Genomic DNA, 15545 nt, shown 5'->3' with positions numbered 1-15545 from the left:
ACTCTCCCCTTAACTCTCAGTGACTGCTCGGATTTACTTCAATATCCAAGGGTGACAGAAGTTTAAGGAGTGTGTGCGAAGGTTAAGTGACACTGACTGATGAATCTTTTCTCCTTCAATCATTGTCATTCCACATCAGCTTCACCGATATCTACAGGGTGATATTATAAGCAAAGCTTCATTTCACAATCTATATTTTTAAATAAAAGGTTATGGAAATCAGATCAGTGGTCTGGCATGCAGGTTAAAGTTGCTAAAAAATGTACCCTCAAAAAATAGGCTTAGCTCATGCTAAAGGGATTATGAAATCCAGCAAAGTCAGTGTGATCTGTAGCTAAAATATCCTGTGAAAGAGGTGGAGGAGGAAGTCGGTCTCTATCCATCACTCTCCAGTCAGCTCCAAGCCTTACTGTCGTCAGTTTACAGGTGAGTGTTGAATACATTAAACAGCCATGGCCCTGGCAATGTCCAGGCTTTTTCTCATACATTTACTCCACACCGGCAGATGTCTCCATGCTAGTATTCTTCAAGGTCCTACCTCTTCCAAACAAATTATAACAATCCTGGTGTTTCCTTGTGCAGGTATCTCAAATAAACAATCTGAGCTGAGATTTGACTGAGACAGAATGGCACCAGACAAACCAGCATCGCTGAAAGGTACGGTCTTGGTTAGCAACAGTGCATTATGGGTCATGCAAAGCCTAGAGGCGGTGGGTGCATCTAAGGGTGCAGAGTGCAGCCGTGAGCGAGCAGGAAGAACCCTACAGAGCTGCAGCAACGTGTGCATTCACCTGGAGGCTCAAGGAGACCAGAGGCCTTGTCATAGAAAGAGGCTCTCTGAAAGGTCTGAATGTCTACAGCTCAGAAACAGAGAGAGGGGAGGATGTGAGGGACAACTCAGCTTTACATAAACATCCATGCAGACACAGATTTATTCGTATTATGTTACCGCATACACACTCACACAAACAATGATTAGTTGTGTACATTGTAAAGGACAGACATATTGCTGTTACTGGTCTAGTAGAATATTCCATGCACAAAAACAAAGCAATTCAGTCATTTCCTTTCTATTAGTTGTTTTTGTATACATTGTAGATGTCCAATGACTCATAATGAAACTCAATCGCTTTTTAAAACAAGTGGATGTGCCAAATGGGGAAATAAAAGGCGGGAGGAGATTTACGAGCGGATATTTCAGGTTACCTCACAAACGCACAATATTTTGGCTGGCAATACTCATCACAGAGAAGCGAGCAGCTGAATATGAACCAGACAAGAAGTCTAATGGATGAGAGTGCGTACAAAATACTCCCTCCATAGACACTGTCCTAAGTTCCAGGTTTTAAGGGGATTCTTCAAACAAACTCAAACAAAGTGACAACTACATGGTCCAAACAGGAAGAGAGTATGGGACACTCACCGTCCTTCCACAGTTCAGACACAAACTTGTCAGTGGACTGGTTGAGCAGCGTGGCCACGTTGTCGTTCAGAGGGTCCATGTTCTTCATCAGCCACTCGTCAGCCTTGTAGTCCACCTGAGGAGAGACAGACAGACGTAAGCTAAACAGGCTATGTGTACCGGTACATCGTGTTAAACAGCTTCCTATAATCTTGTCTCACTGACTTTCATGTCTGAACAAATTAAATAGATACCTGGTCAAGAGAAAATGAGTTTATGCGCTGTAAACAAAACCTATTTATTAAGTCTTAACATGCGTGAGGACTACTGGTGCTGTGACCAGAACAAAATGTACATCTGAATTTTGTGTGACAAATTTAATAAGAAAATGGATGAAGATGATATGAACTTTATTTCATGTGGAGTCTGGCCTGGAATGTACACAGGCCCTCTGCAGATGGGAGACCACACTGAGGTCAAAGTTGAAAAATCCTTGATTATGTAACAGTGTCAAATCGGTCTCACACCAACGTGAACCAGATGTGGAGATTGGGAGCAGAACTGGACTTTTGTGCTAAGGCAATTACCTGTTAACTAGAGCTTTAGTGGAGACATGTCTGCTGCCTCAAAGGCAGCACTTTAACATTGACTGGTTACAACGTCATTCAGAAAACAAACATGTTTCTCAAGACATTATGGAGCTGAACAATCATTCTAATTTCAAAAACACTGCTTCATCTTTCCAACACTCCAACACCTAACCAGGCAAAGCAACAAAAATGTCAATGGCAAATCAGTTTCTTTGAATGAATGAGGCCCTCAGCAGAAAAAGGGAGCTCATATGGCAGAAATACCTTGTTTTCACCAATCAATGATACGATATGAGAGGACGAGCTGAGGAGAGGAAGTCATTTCAGTGTATTAAGACCCAGGCTCTGTGTGGACGTACCCTGCCAGCGTAGTGAATGATGCAGAAGTCGGCTTTGTCCTTCAGCTGCCGGGGTTTCTGGAACTTGGGGTGGGTGCCCTGCTCCTGGAGCACCTTGTCTACAAATGTCTTATCAGTGGCCTTGGGGAACCAGCACTCCTCATCCAACAGGGCCAGAACTCCTGGAGGGTTGGTCTGCAGACAGAGAGAAAGGAGAAGAATCTGATGAAGTTCCTCAGACATAATCTGAGTAAAATATGTGTAAAGATGAAAAGCTGACCGGTCTCTCAATGAGGTCGATGCAGGGCTGCAGGTCCAGGCCGAAGTCGATGAAGCTCCACTCGATGCCCTCCCTCTGGTACTCCTCCTGCTCCAGGATGAACATGGTGTGGTTGAACAGCTGCTGCAGCTTCTCGTTGGTGTAGTTGATGCACATCTGCTCAAATGAGTTCAGCTAGAGGAGGGATATGGGGAGAGAAAGAGATGTGAGAGATGAGTATTACAGATCAATAAGACAAGACAGTCCCTCTTGGACATGATTATATGTCTGCAACAAGAGATGAATGATCTTGAAAATAAATTTACCTCAAAGATCTCAAAGCCAGCGATGTCCAGAATGCCGATGAAGGAGGCTCCCTGTCTCTTGGTCCTGTCCAGGGCCTTGTTGATGCGGTGGACGAGCCAGCGGAACAGACGCTCATATGTGGCCTTGGCCAGGGCTTCCACTGCAAAGTCAGCCTGAGGAGAGAACCAGAGAGCGATAGACGACAATGTGCTGGGTACCAGTCTGTTTCTGCTAAGGCCAACTTCATGGACCTGCATAGATCAGTGTTAGTGAATTCATAAACAGGAGTGTACAACTGATGGGAACTGGAGAACAGCTCCTACCTGTTCTTTGGTCTGGGCCTTCTGGACGTAGTCTCGGCCCACTTTGATGCGGGGGGACAGAATGGCCCTGGTAAACTCCATCACATTCAGCCCCAGCAGGTGGCACAGCTTCTGAGCCACTGGGAGGAGAGACAGGACATTGGGTTACTAGTGACCCATCAGTGTTGCCCCTGGAAATGGGCACAGACAGAGCCTTCTATACAGTACAAATAGAGAGCTTTGTATGCAGCCTAACCAGTCTCAATTCAAAACAGTTGGGGAAATGTCAGACAGGAATATGTAATGAAAGACCTCAGTAAAGCACTACCGCTACATTTCACCCCAGCTACCCAAGGATATGGCCACAGTCTGATGTATGATTCATCAGTCAAAATCACCAAGGATAAATCTCAGCAGAGACACATCCATTTTCCTAATGACAACCAAACTGCATGGTTTACCGTTATCAACTGACCATTAATGCAGAGCAACGTGCCAGAAAGAAATACTAGCCATCTCCTTCTGAAGTAAAATACAGACACGTAGCATGAGCCCCAGGGTATAACATACCTGATATGGACCGCTACAATGTGCCTGCATGTCTTTATATTAACAAAAACCGGACAAAGAGCTCCAGCCAAGACACTGTCACTGCAGGAGTTCCTAGGAATCTGACCTCAGTTCAGTGAAGTGTCTCTGCGCTGCCAGACTTCATACTGTACTAAGGACAGACATCTGGAGCTGCTGACGCTTTGCTATCCTTGTCTCAGCCACAACGGTGAAGGATGACTCTACTCTGCTAGGGTTGTGATTCCAGCGGACTCACACTAAGACCCAATACTGATTACAGCATCATTTTAATGAAGCTGTTCTGCAGTAAGTTACGTGGACCAAGTGAGTGGACTGTTTTTGAGACTGAGCAGCATATTGTGGGAGGATGATCAATGTTGAAGACTTGCAGCCCAGAGAGTAAGCTCACTGTAAACTGGGACAATGTTTTTTCAGCTGTGTGGTGAGAAATGGTCAAACATAAGCTGGATGATTTCAAAGTCCTGGAGTGTTGGTTGGATTATGTATGGCCTCTGAGGGTATAGCATCACCTGTGTTCTCGGGCATGGAGGCCTGGTCTGTGTTCCTCTCCTTCTTGAAGACAACGTTACCAAACTGTAGTACTGCAGACACCACCTTCAGCATGCCTGCAACCACAAGGGAGAGTGAATCAGACAAGAGGCAAGGACAGACATTGATACTACATGTATGGTCTAGCGTGTGTGTACTCACATACGATCTCCTCATGGGAGAAGCTCATGATGTGCATGGCATCCATGGTCTCTTGGAAGTTGTCCTTGTCCTGCTGGCCAGGGATGGTAATGTTGCCGTTGGACAGGAAGCGGTAGTTGTTGAAGCCCTCCAGGAGCAGGTCGGCTGAAAGGAGAGGGGTAGAGGGAGACAAATCAAAAACCAGTAGTATAACAGAACAGCCAAGACTTATAACATGAGGAGAAATAATGAAATGGTATTATTTCTGTTCGAGCCATTTCTGGCACAGAGCACTGACAAACTGAAAATAATAGACATTGTTGTGATTCTTCTTGCAGGAGACACTACTGACAATCATTATAATTGGAATGGTGTATAAGATACTGACTTTTGAGGTGCTCCCCGGCTCCTGCAAGAAGCTGGTAGAAGACATGGAAGGTCCTCTCGTCTTTGGCCTGGCGAACGGCCCTGGACTTCTCCAGGAGGTCTGGTAGTCAGGGAGTCAAGGTCCAAAGGAGCAATGCCATCATTCCTGTGCTGGTAAATGGCTTACTGGTTATTGTGCCATGCCTAGCAGAATCTTCTCAAACATACAATGGATTGGTATGAATTGCTGCTTCTTGCTATACTCGTATGATATACTGTAAAATAATAAGTGTTTATTTCTGTTAATGCCAATCTCAATAGACTTTAATATGTTAAATGCGGTCCCAATCTAGAGATACTGGGCATAATTTGCTGGCCCTAAAACGGTAAAGTCCTGTGTTTCTGATCACTTGTGTCTGAATACAGGGTGTTTTGTCTAAAGAGCGACCATTTTGGGCTTCAGGCAAGAGCTCAACTGTGCACATCACTGGACCTTAGTTTTACAGGAGACTGAAATGCCCACTGAGTGGGTTGCTATTTAGTCCGTGTTTCCAGAAACCTTGACTACCACCATCTCAGAAAGAGGAATGCCTGTATAGCACACATCACACTGCTTTATAAAATCATACTTTCTGCAACGCCAAATCTTGCACAACATGCTATTCTTGAGGGACACAAATTTGACATATCTCACAAGCATAACGACCAGATATAATTCAATCTTAGAAAACGAAAACCAGTATTCTCCAAAGTCAACCTAATCATGAATAAACAAAGGCTGAGTATGAATATATCTAGCTCTAAGAACCTAAGTCTATCTACAATCTGGTGAGCACTCTGAATTGAAGTGTGGCACAAATCCCAGAGCCCCTTGAGCCAAACCCCGACTATGTATGTACATCTGCAGACTCCTGCATCCCCTCCCCCTTCACTTCCCAGTCTCCCATCTTTGAGGATACAGGTCTCGATATTGGCCCCAACAATGTAGCCGGTCACGTCAAAGTTGACTCTGATGAACTTGCCCTGTAGGGAAGGATACAAAATGTGTAAGGCAGCAGTTCTAAACATTGTGTGACATTGTAGGCCTCTGTGAGCCCAAAAGTCCCCACTGAGTCAACAGTATCACTTCTGCAGACATCCGTGACGTAGAATGTCAGGTCTGGTCGGAAGTGGGGATACACTGTGTGTGTGTGTGTGTGTGTGTGTGTGTATGCCAGGATTATGGAACATGGAAAGCACATTGCCGTGCTCTTTAGCAGACAGTGTTCTCCTTCACACACTTTTTCACTGTATTCTGGAGAGGCAGGTCCTACAATACCTATTTACACAGAGGGTCTGTGTGTAGACCGTCTACAAATGTGTACATAAAACATACAGTACAACTGTCACATTCAAGACTATTTGTATCCAAGTGTAGCTTTTTGAACTTACAAAACGTGACGAGTTGTCGTTTTTCACCGTCTTGGCATTGCCAAAGGATTCAAGGATGGGGTTGGCTTGCAGAAGCTGCCGTTCCAGCTCGCCCTGTAAAGTGAGGGAGAAACTGAGTGATATAGAGCCAGTTAATACCGCCACTACCTAAACCAGCCATGAACCGCTAATGAAAGATGTATTCAAATCGGAATGGACAAGTGCCATTGCTTTCACCACAGGGTGGACATGGGAAGTAAAGAGAGTGTGAGAATGGAACCTCTGTTATGCAGTAGACATCTGCTATATTTCTACTGAATGAATAACCCATTAAAAGTATGATGTCAGTAAGACGACATTGTACCCAATTATTTCATGCAATGTTGAGAAACACTAAATGTAAACCATATGGTTCAGCTCATCTGCAAAACGGAAGGTTCAGTGCACTCTTGACTGAGGCTTTCTTTAATAATGCATTCCTCAATATCAATACCAGTCTTTGGAGAGAAAAATAATTTTTGTTTGACTGAACACAAAATGGTGCAGCACTAGAATCCTCCTCAAAGGGCCTGATCATAATGCTCTTAAATCAGATGTGGCGGTCGTGTTATGCTCATATTAACATCTGGGACTAAATATTATACAGTTTAATAATATTATCTCAAAACATACACCAACTGATCAATTCGAGCTATTGAGCAGAGCGAATACAAGCCTACTGTATGAATCATGTAGACAGAGGTTTATATGCTGTTTATATGCTGCTGGTCATGTCCATCACAGGTTGGAGGGCATAGCCAACCACAGGGCATAGCCAACTGTCTCACAGGGTTTGAGAGGCCACTAGTCTACTTCTTCCCCACATACAGAGAGGACAGAGGGTAAAAAGCAGCACTGCCTGAAGTAACTAAAGTGAGATTGTGGGGTGGTGAGAACATTCCTGTGGTTGTGACGCTGCTCACATGCACCCTCCACTTCCGGGAGGCACTGCTGTGATGGGGCGGTGGCTACTTCCCAAATCCTCGAGCGGTGGAGGCATTCCACCATCCCGCACCTCGCCCCCTTTACCCACTTTAACCAGGGCGCTGGCTGTGTGGGCACAACAGAAATAGCACTGCAACCAGCCAGCCTGTACCACCCTGGTTTCTCTACGGTGATGGGACACTGGGGCCTGGTTTTTGTTGACCCAGTGGGCCAGAGTTTTCTGTGATTTTAAAGGTTGGGGGGTAGCGCTGCCCAGCCCCACCACAGATATGTGGGACAGGCTCAGCCTACATACGGGTGAGTGAGAGAGTGGTGCAGAGAGAAGTAGGGCTGCTGCCCGAAGGACTGGGGTCTGGCCCACTTAAACATACTGCAGCCTCTACCGCGTAGATGTGTCGCAGCCAACCCTGAAGCACATCCTATAACTCAGGTTTCTAGAGTTTGAGAAACACACTACAGAGCATACATACACTAAACCCCTGGTTCCGGACAAGACACATTCTTGACTAAATGTTTTCTGAATAGTTAAACATGTCAATGTAAGAGATGGGAGCATCATCGGGGTAGCTTGTGTTTAATTCGCCCCAATGACTCCACATATAAATCATTTCCAGGAATGAGACTGGAGTCGGGGTGCCTGGCGGGGCAGAACAGGACGTGAGGACTATTTTTCTTTCAGGATTTCAACTCAGGGTGGAAATCAGATCTAAACTGTACAGATCACATGGGGGTATTGAGTTCCTCCTCCCACTGTCTGGATCAGAGTCAGAGAGCTGCTCCAGTCAAACTGCTCTCTCCTGATGGCTGGACGATAGGGAAGGGTGATGTGGACATATCACTCCCTCTCTTATCCTTTACCTACTACACTGCACAATACCTCCCTACCTCCCTAATGCACACACATTGTATCAGATCAATGCAATACTTCCACTGCTCTGCCCCACAAAAAAAGCCCCAAGTTCCTGGCTACTGGGTGTCTGGGGCCCACTGTTCTATCAGATCTGCTACTTTGACCCCAGCCTCCCCTCTCCTCCCTCCCATCATCCCCTCGCTCCACATTCCTCTGGCCCGTGCTCATAGGGATCCTAACTGGACACAGAGGCAGCGTGGTGTGGGAGAGCAGTGAGCTGTAGTGGACTGGTGTATTCTGGCACAGGGACCCAGGTACAGAGTTACAGCCAGGATATCGCCACACATCAACACTGTGTAGTACATATACACAACCTGGGTGAGTGTAAAACCGGGGTGTTTAATCATAGCAGCATCTGCTTCAGCAAAGCATAGCTTTACTGAGGGGGAAAAAAGGCTTTGGGAAAGAAAAATAGCTCCTGGGCAAACTGAGTGGGGGGACAATGAGGGCCAGTAAATACTGTATCTCAGTTATACTCAGAAGTATGCACAGTGGAGTATTCAGTTGGAAAGAATGATGTAATGTTAGAAGTCTCTGTGGGGGAACAGTGGATCATGAATCAAGCTGAAACATTCTGCACGGTGTATTAGTCCCAGGTGAGTAACTCCATTGTTACTGAAGCATGCCCATGTTATGCAGCAGAGAGACAATAGTAGCTTCATTTCATTCCCCAAGATGTCCAGGTGAGGATCGCGATGGAGATGGGAAGGTCAAAGCATTCCCACATCACTGACCCAACATGTGCTTATTGATTAGGAACAATCAAAAGCAACAGCTACTCACAGACTGTACTGTAGGACAGGAATCCACGGTGTGTGAATGAGCAGTCAGGTGTTATTATGGACACAAACCGTATTCGTGTGGCCGTGGGCATTAACCGTGCATGAAAGGTATTTGAAGCTATGCCAAAGGCTTTCTGAGCTAAATCAAATGAAAAGCTAGCATGAATAAAGGAGAATGGTTGAGATATTAGAGGGCTGTTGTGGAAGAGGGTTTGGAGAGCCACAGTCTGATGTGATTTCACAGTTCACACCAAATCCCCTCATTGCCATGGACATTCAAAGTGGGAATAACAAAGATAAATATGAGTAGAACCTAACCACAAAAAGCACATGCATATGGGGTTAGTTATTGTAAGGTCACTGCAAATTAACAGCCACTGTGTTTCAAATGACAAAATATTTGTTTCCCTTTTTAAGGCTTACTGTATGTTGACACTGTTGGGCATTTCCTTAAAATAAACCTAAAACAACTGATAAAACACAATGTAATGCAAGTCTGTCGGTTTGATAGCAGACTTAAACGTTTTGCCAGCACAAACAAATACCACATATACCAGCCAGTACAGTTTGATTTCGGGAAGGGCATGCAAAAACATCCAAACGGAGCACAAGTGTTTTAGAAAGTGGGGAAACACTTGCCTGGAGCTTGTTCAACGCTTTAGGGGATTCGGGCTGTTTGTTTCAGGTAATAAACAAAGGGAAGGGTTAGACCTGGAGGTGCTTATGTCAAACACAAGCCATAAGCAGTGAACCTACTGGTGGCTAACATTATCCTGCTAACATTATCCTGCTAACATTATCCTGCTAACATTAGGCTCTGACAGAGTGGCACTGAGCACCACAGAGCTGGAGCGGAGACCGTTCAGGTTCAGGCGGTACACAACAACAAACTGATTAGACTCTACTGGAGGAGCTGCGTTAGCCATTAGCATCAGTGGTCATTAAACTAGAACACATTGTTTAGAAGCAAGTTGAGTACACACTGTGGTAAAGCCTCTGCCTTTGGATCCAGCATGGACACATTGGAGGGTTTAACAGGAGGAGTTCAGGAAGGGAACAGGGAAGTAGGGAATGGTAACACTCACAGGAATGTTGTGGTCTTTGCGTCCTTTGTGTGACGAGGCGACGTGGGCCAGGTACTGGATGACCTTTTTGGTGTTTTCTGTCTTGCCGGCACCCGACTCGCCTCTGTGTGAGGAGGAGACAGACAGGACCAATACATATCAGATTAGACAGAGGAGGAAGAGAGGATGGGGAGAGAGAGAGGGGGGTGGGGTGGAGGGATGAGGGAGAGCAAAGAAACTGGTCTAGTCTACTACCAAGCAGGCCTCATAAAATAAATAACATTTCAGCACTGTTGAACACTTCCAGCAAATACTTATATAACCCTTTGTCTACTGTTATAACTGTGCCTTTAGTTGCCAGACAGAGCCAAGCTTCCTGGAAGGCTTCCACATATAATCTCAACCAAGTACAGTCAAAACACATAAACGACCCAGCCCAGCCCATAGGCTCATCATGTCAGATGGGGTGGCTCTGCTCAGCCCTGGGACATACTATAGACTAGAGAGTCTGATACTGTTGTTTGTTTTGCCTGCTCTGCTCTGTCTGATTTGAACTCCAGGGTCCTGTGGTTGGGTGGGCAGGTCTCCAGGGTTTCTAGGCTCTGCTTTTGGCCTGGCTCTAATGACAGGGACGTCCGCCAGGACCCAACTCTCACTCCCCTCCAGAACCAGCACACAGCCACATACCCGTGGCTTTACCATAGCCAGCTATTAGCTCTCCACACAGAATGCTGGCTTAATGGATAAATGGCCAGAGTGCAACTCAATGTGAGTCTCCTCCTCTACACTTTGTATATGGGTGATATGGGGGTATAGTGTAATATATGTTAATCAAATGCCATTTCAGATTCATTTGATGTCACATTACAATTGTGAGAACAGTGAGATGTTTTAGGTTGAAATGACAACATCAGATTTGGGCATGGGACATACTTTTCTTCATTCCAAGCAGACTGACTTTCTGAATTAGTCACTCTTCTTGTTCAAGCACAAGGTAGCCAGATCATCAGTGTGTGAGGCCTGTGACTCTTGCATCAGTGTGTCACACTCTTAAGGTGAGAGATTCCACAGGTCTGTGGCCCAGTGGATCACTTCCTGTTCTGTAAACCAAATTACTTAATCATCATGTGGACTGTCATGTAAACCAGTCCTCACTGGTTTTCAATGACAGGAAGACTGGATTCTCTCTCAGATAGTACAACAGAGTAGGTTTCTGATTGGACATGACAACTTTATAAGATGATGTAAGATTGGTGTGCTTATTTCTGTGATAATGGGAGGGTCTAAATGAGATCATTGGCATATAGCACTCAAGAACTCGCACAAAGTTTCTCAAAGGCCAACTTAGTTACATAACTACATCATAAAGCTTTTTAGATCTAGTCCATAACTGAAAACCAGCAGCAACTAACAGATGCTAATGCTGCTCACTTCACTCCCACATACTGTAGGCTTGTTCTGCCTTCTTCCCCGAGTCTAAGAGCTCGACTGTAAATCTGAAAGGAGTGATTGGGGTGCAACTCTGCATGGAGGAAATCTCCAAAAGTGAACTCAAGGAAAAGAGGGGGCACGTCACTGAGACCCTACTGAAGGTGCAGCCACATCAGTCTCAGCGCCAGACAGGTTACTTTTCCAGCTCATAAAGCCACTAAATCTCCTCTGGAATCGGCCCACCTTAAAAAAACAACCTCTACCCTCTGAGTCCTCTTGGAGAGATGGTGTCAGAGCAGGACTTGGCAGGCTGAGGCGATCTGTTTTCCTTACTGGGCAGTTTAATGAGGTAATGTTTCAGGAGCAGGACAGCTAGCATACTGACGGAGCAGAGAAGAGGCCTCTGAGAACATCATCAGGCGTCATCAGGTGCATTAGCATGATGCAGTTTAGATAAAGGATTGGGCTGATAATACACCTCTGATGTGGAACACTGAAACATACACATAACACATTTTTTGATATGTTAAATTTAGTCAATGTCATTACCACCATTTGATTACGTCGACTAACCTGTACCCCTGCACATTGACTCGGTACCGGTACCCCCTGTATTATAGCCTCGTTATTGAAATGTAATCTTATTGTGTTACTTTTTATTTTATACTTTAGTTTATTGAGGAAATATTGTCTTTACTCTATTTCTTGAACTGCATTGTCGGTTAAGGGCTTGGTACGGTAAAGTAAGGTCTACACCTGTTGTATTCGGCGCATGTGACAAATACAATTTGATTTGAAAAGCAAGCTGTTTTCAATCATGTAAAATGTTTCATTGAAATGTGAGTGGAAAGGATGTCTAGAGAAATGATCCCAACAGAGTAGTAGGATACTCACGTGCAAAGGATTGATTGGTCTTCACGATCTGTGGGGGGAAAAAAACCAAAAAGACGGAGTCAGAATCAGCCTATTCCACTACAGATAGTGCGCACACACACACGGGCCATTTCATGACATCCAGACAAGAAATGAACACCCCCCCATGCAGTGTTTATGTCAACAGGAGTCCCCTGGCCTGCAGTGACAGTGTGGTCCTGTTCTGCCCCAGCAGACACTGAGGAGTGTGATCAGATCAGCCTTACAGCCCATTCATAAAGACTCTAGCTGTATGAGAGACAGTCATAACCATCAGGGTCAGGGTCAGATCTTAACACGTCTTTCATTTCAAAAGAGATTTCAAAAGAGATTTCGATCCATAGCAGATTGGACATGCCTAGTCCTAAACTCTGAGGGCAGCCATGTAGACTACAAATCCTAGGATCCACAGAGGACTGCTCTGACACCCTGGCTCTGTGGTTGAGGAGGTGCTTGATATTATCAAATCATGCCCTAATTTCATCCATATATTGAAAAACAAGATATTCAATACGACATAACTACTAAAGTTGAACACCCAGTTACAGGGAAACCCAGATGAAAGCCGCCAACTTGGCAAGCGTCTTTCTCCACGCTGCAAGGCAAGTGTTTAATCCAGTAAACGCAGGCAACGGATGAGGTTAAAGAGTACTGGGCCTAAGTCTCAGATGTAGCTGGATATACAGGTGCTCTGAAACTTGTGCATAATAGTGTTTCCATGACCTTTTATTCTGCCAACGGCGGTATGATAAGATCCCTAGCTAGCTACAATTGGGGGCTACTAAATTAAATCAATATTCCATTTCATTTGGAACGGCAAGCCAGACAAAATTAAACAGGCATATTTATTAATGAATATGAATTCAGCGGGCATAAATGATGAAATATTAAAGCATTAGACCAAAGGCCCTGTTCCAACCCTGTTCCTGGAGAGCCCGCGTCCAGGTTTTTGCTCCAACCCTAATCAAGCGCACCTGATTCTAATAATTAGCTGGTTGAAAAGCTGAATCAACGAGGTTACAACTGGGGTTGTAGTAAAAGCCTACAGGAGGGTAGCTCTCCAGGACCTGGGTTAGAAGCATAGATAGAGACAGATTCTAGATAGATCAGGGCTCTGCCAGAGAAATAGAGAAATGCCAGAGAAATACCTGCTGCAGCTGCTCTCCTCGTGATTCTCCTTTTGCCTCTCATTATTCACCCCCTCTGACTCAGCATCTATTCACCATCTCCTCTAACAAGAACCTGCTCTGTGGACTGGACACACAGTAACTCAACTCCATAGATTGACTCTGATGAAGCTCTTTAGTGGGTGTTGTGGAGGCATGCCAGTATTTCTGAGTGGCTATCAGCCCCAAAAATGTAATGGAACAGGACCTGTCGGAATGATGTGACAGGCACTCTCTCAACCCCAGAATGTATGGGAAATGAAATCACAAAGTTATTTGGGGATAGGTGACATAGCTGACATGACACAGTGACACCAGAAGGTATATCATCCGGAGGGATATAACACACGGAGTCAACACAATGAGGGTCTCTGGGTAGGAAGCTATTTGAGTCCAGATGGAAACATCTTGTAATGTGGACAAACATCATAGCCACGGAGGCCCCTCTGTGTTTGGATAACCTTTTCTCCTAAAATGCAGACAACATTCTGAAGCTGTAAGGACGGAGTCCTCAACATTCCTGTGGAAGATAGACAGTGTCACACCCTGATTCGTTTCACCTGTCCTCATTATTGTCTCCACCACCTCCAGGTGTCGCTCGTTTTCCCCAGTGTATTTACCCCTGTGTTTCCTGTCTCTCTGTACCAGTGTATTTACCCCTGTGTTTCCTGTCTCTCTGTGCCAGTTCATCTTGTATGTCCAAGTCAACCAGCAGTTTTTCCCCATTCTCCTGCATTTGCTCTTTCTCCTTCTTCTAGTCCTCCCGGTTTTGTCCCTTGCCTGTTTCTGGACTCTGTACCCGCCTGCCTGACCATTCTGCCTGCCTTGACCTCAAACCTGTCTGCCTCTCTGTACCTCCTGGACTCTGATCTGGTTTTGACCTTTTGCCCGTCCACAACCTTTCTCTTGCCTACACCTTTTTGATTATTGAACATCTAAGACTCCAACCGTCTGCCTCTGGGTCTCGCCTTGAGTTATTATACAGAGGTTGTTTCATTTCCTGTGGAAATCCTCCAAACGTACAGTTGAAGTTGGAAGTTTACATACACTTCGGTTGGAGTCATTAAAATTTGTTTTTCAACCACTCCAAAAATGTATTTTTAACAAACCATAGTTTTTTCAGTCATTTCTCCAACAATTGTTTACAGACAGATTATTTTACTTATAATTCACTGTATCACAATTCCAGTGGGTCAGAAGTACATACACTAAGTTGACTGGGCATTCAAACAGGTTGGAAAATTCCATAAAATGATGTCATGGCTTTAGAAGCTTCTGAAAGGCTAATTGACATAATTTGAGTCAATTGGAGGTGTACCTGTGGATGTATTTTAAGGCTTACCTTCAAACTGAGTGCCTCTTTGTACATCATGGGAAAATCAAAAGAAATCAGCTAAGACTTCAGAAAAAAAAATTGTAGACCTCCACAAGTCTGGTTCATCCTTGGAAGCAATTTCCAAATGCCTGAAGGTACCACGTTCATCTGTACAAACAATAGTACGCAAGTATAAACACCATGGGACCACGCAGCCGTCATACCGCTCAGGAAGGAGACGCATTCTGTCTCCTGGAGATGAACGCACTTTGGTGTGAAAAGTGCAAATCAATCCCAGTACAACAGCAAAGGACCTTGTGAAGATGCTGAAGGAAACAGGTACAAACGTATCTATATCCACAGTAAAATGAGTCCTATATCGACATAACCTGAAAGGCCGCTCAGCAAGGAAGAAGCCTCAGCTCCAAAACCGCCATAAAAAAGACAGACTACGGTTTGCAAATGCACATGGGGACAAATAGTAATTTTTTGAGAAATGTCCTCTGGTCTGATGAAACAAATATAACTTTGGCCATAATGACCAATGTTATGTTTGGAGGAAAAAGGGGATGCTTGCAAGCTGAAGAACACCATCCCAACCGTGAAGCACAGGGGTGGCAGCATCATGTTGTGGGGGTGCTTTGCTGCAGGAGGGATTGGTGCACTTCACAAAATATATGGCATCATGTTGCAGGAAAATTATGTGGATATGTTGAAGCAACATCTCAAGACATCAGTCAGGAAGTTA

General features: G+C 44.9%; 1 protein-coding gene across 4 annotated transcripts in view; it reads right to left on the bottom strand.

Annotated features, from left to right (window-relative positions):
• The window catches only part of LOC110486468 (myosin-10), a 74991-nt gene that overhangs the window by 29482 nt on the left and 29964 nt on the right, over positions 1–15545 (bottom strand). For 2 of the 4 annotated variants that reach the window (XM_036941158.1, XM_036941156.1), the window contains exons 4-16: positions 12299–12326; positions 9995–10097; positions 9549–9581; positions 6255–6347; positions 5783–5846; positions 4846–4944; positions 4479–4622; positions 4298–4393; positions 3219–3337; positions 2916–3068; positions 2611–2784; positions 2352–2525; positions 1424–1538 (exon numbers count right to left, since the gene is read on the bottom strand). In XM_036941158.1, the coding sequence (XP_036797053.1) occupies positions 1424–1538; positions 2352–2525; positions 2611–2784; positions 2916–3068; positions 3219–3337; positions 4298–4393; positions 4479–4622; positions 4846–4944; positions 5783–5846; positions 6255–6347; positions 9549–9581; positions 9995–10097; positions 12299–12326 (1395 nt within the window). The remainder of the gene's footprint in view (positions 1–1423; positions 1539–2351; positions 2526–2610; positions 2785–2915; positions 3069–3218; positions 3338–4297; positions 4394–4478; positions 4623–4845; positions 4945–5782; positions 5847–6254; positions 6348–9548; positions 9582–9994; positions 10098–12298; positions 12327–15545) is intronic. The other 2 variants (XM_036941157.1, XM_036941159.1) reach the window with 1 other exon arrangement.

This window comes from Oncorhynchus mykiss, chromosome 13, assembly GCF_013265735.2.
Source record: "Oncorhynchus mykiss isolate Arlee chromosome 13, USDA_OmykA_1.1, whole genome shotgun sequence".
In the NCBI taxonomy this organism is placed as follows: domain Eukaryota; kingdom Metazoa; phylum Chordata; class Actinopteri; order Salmoniformes; family Salmonidae; genus Oncorhynchus; species Oncorhynchus mykiss.
Note: the sequence above shows the minus strand (reverse complement) of the source record. Positions and strands in the feature narration are given on the sequence as shown.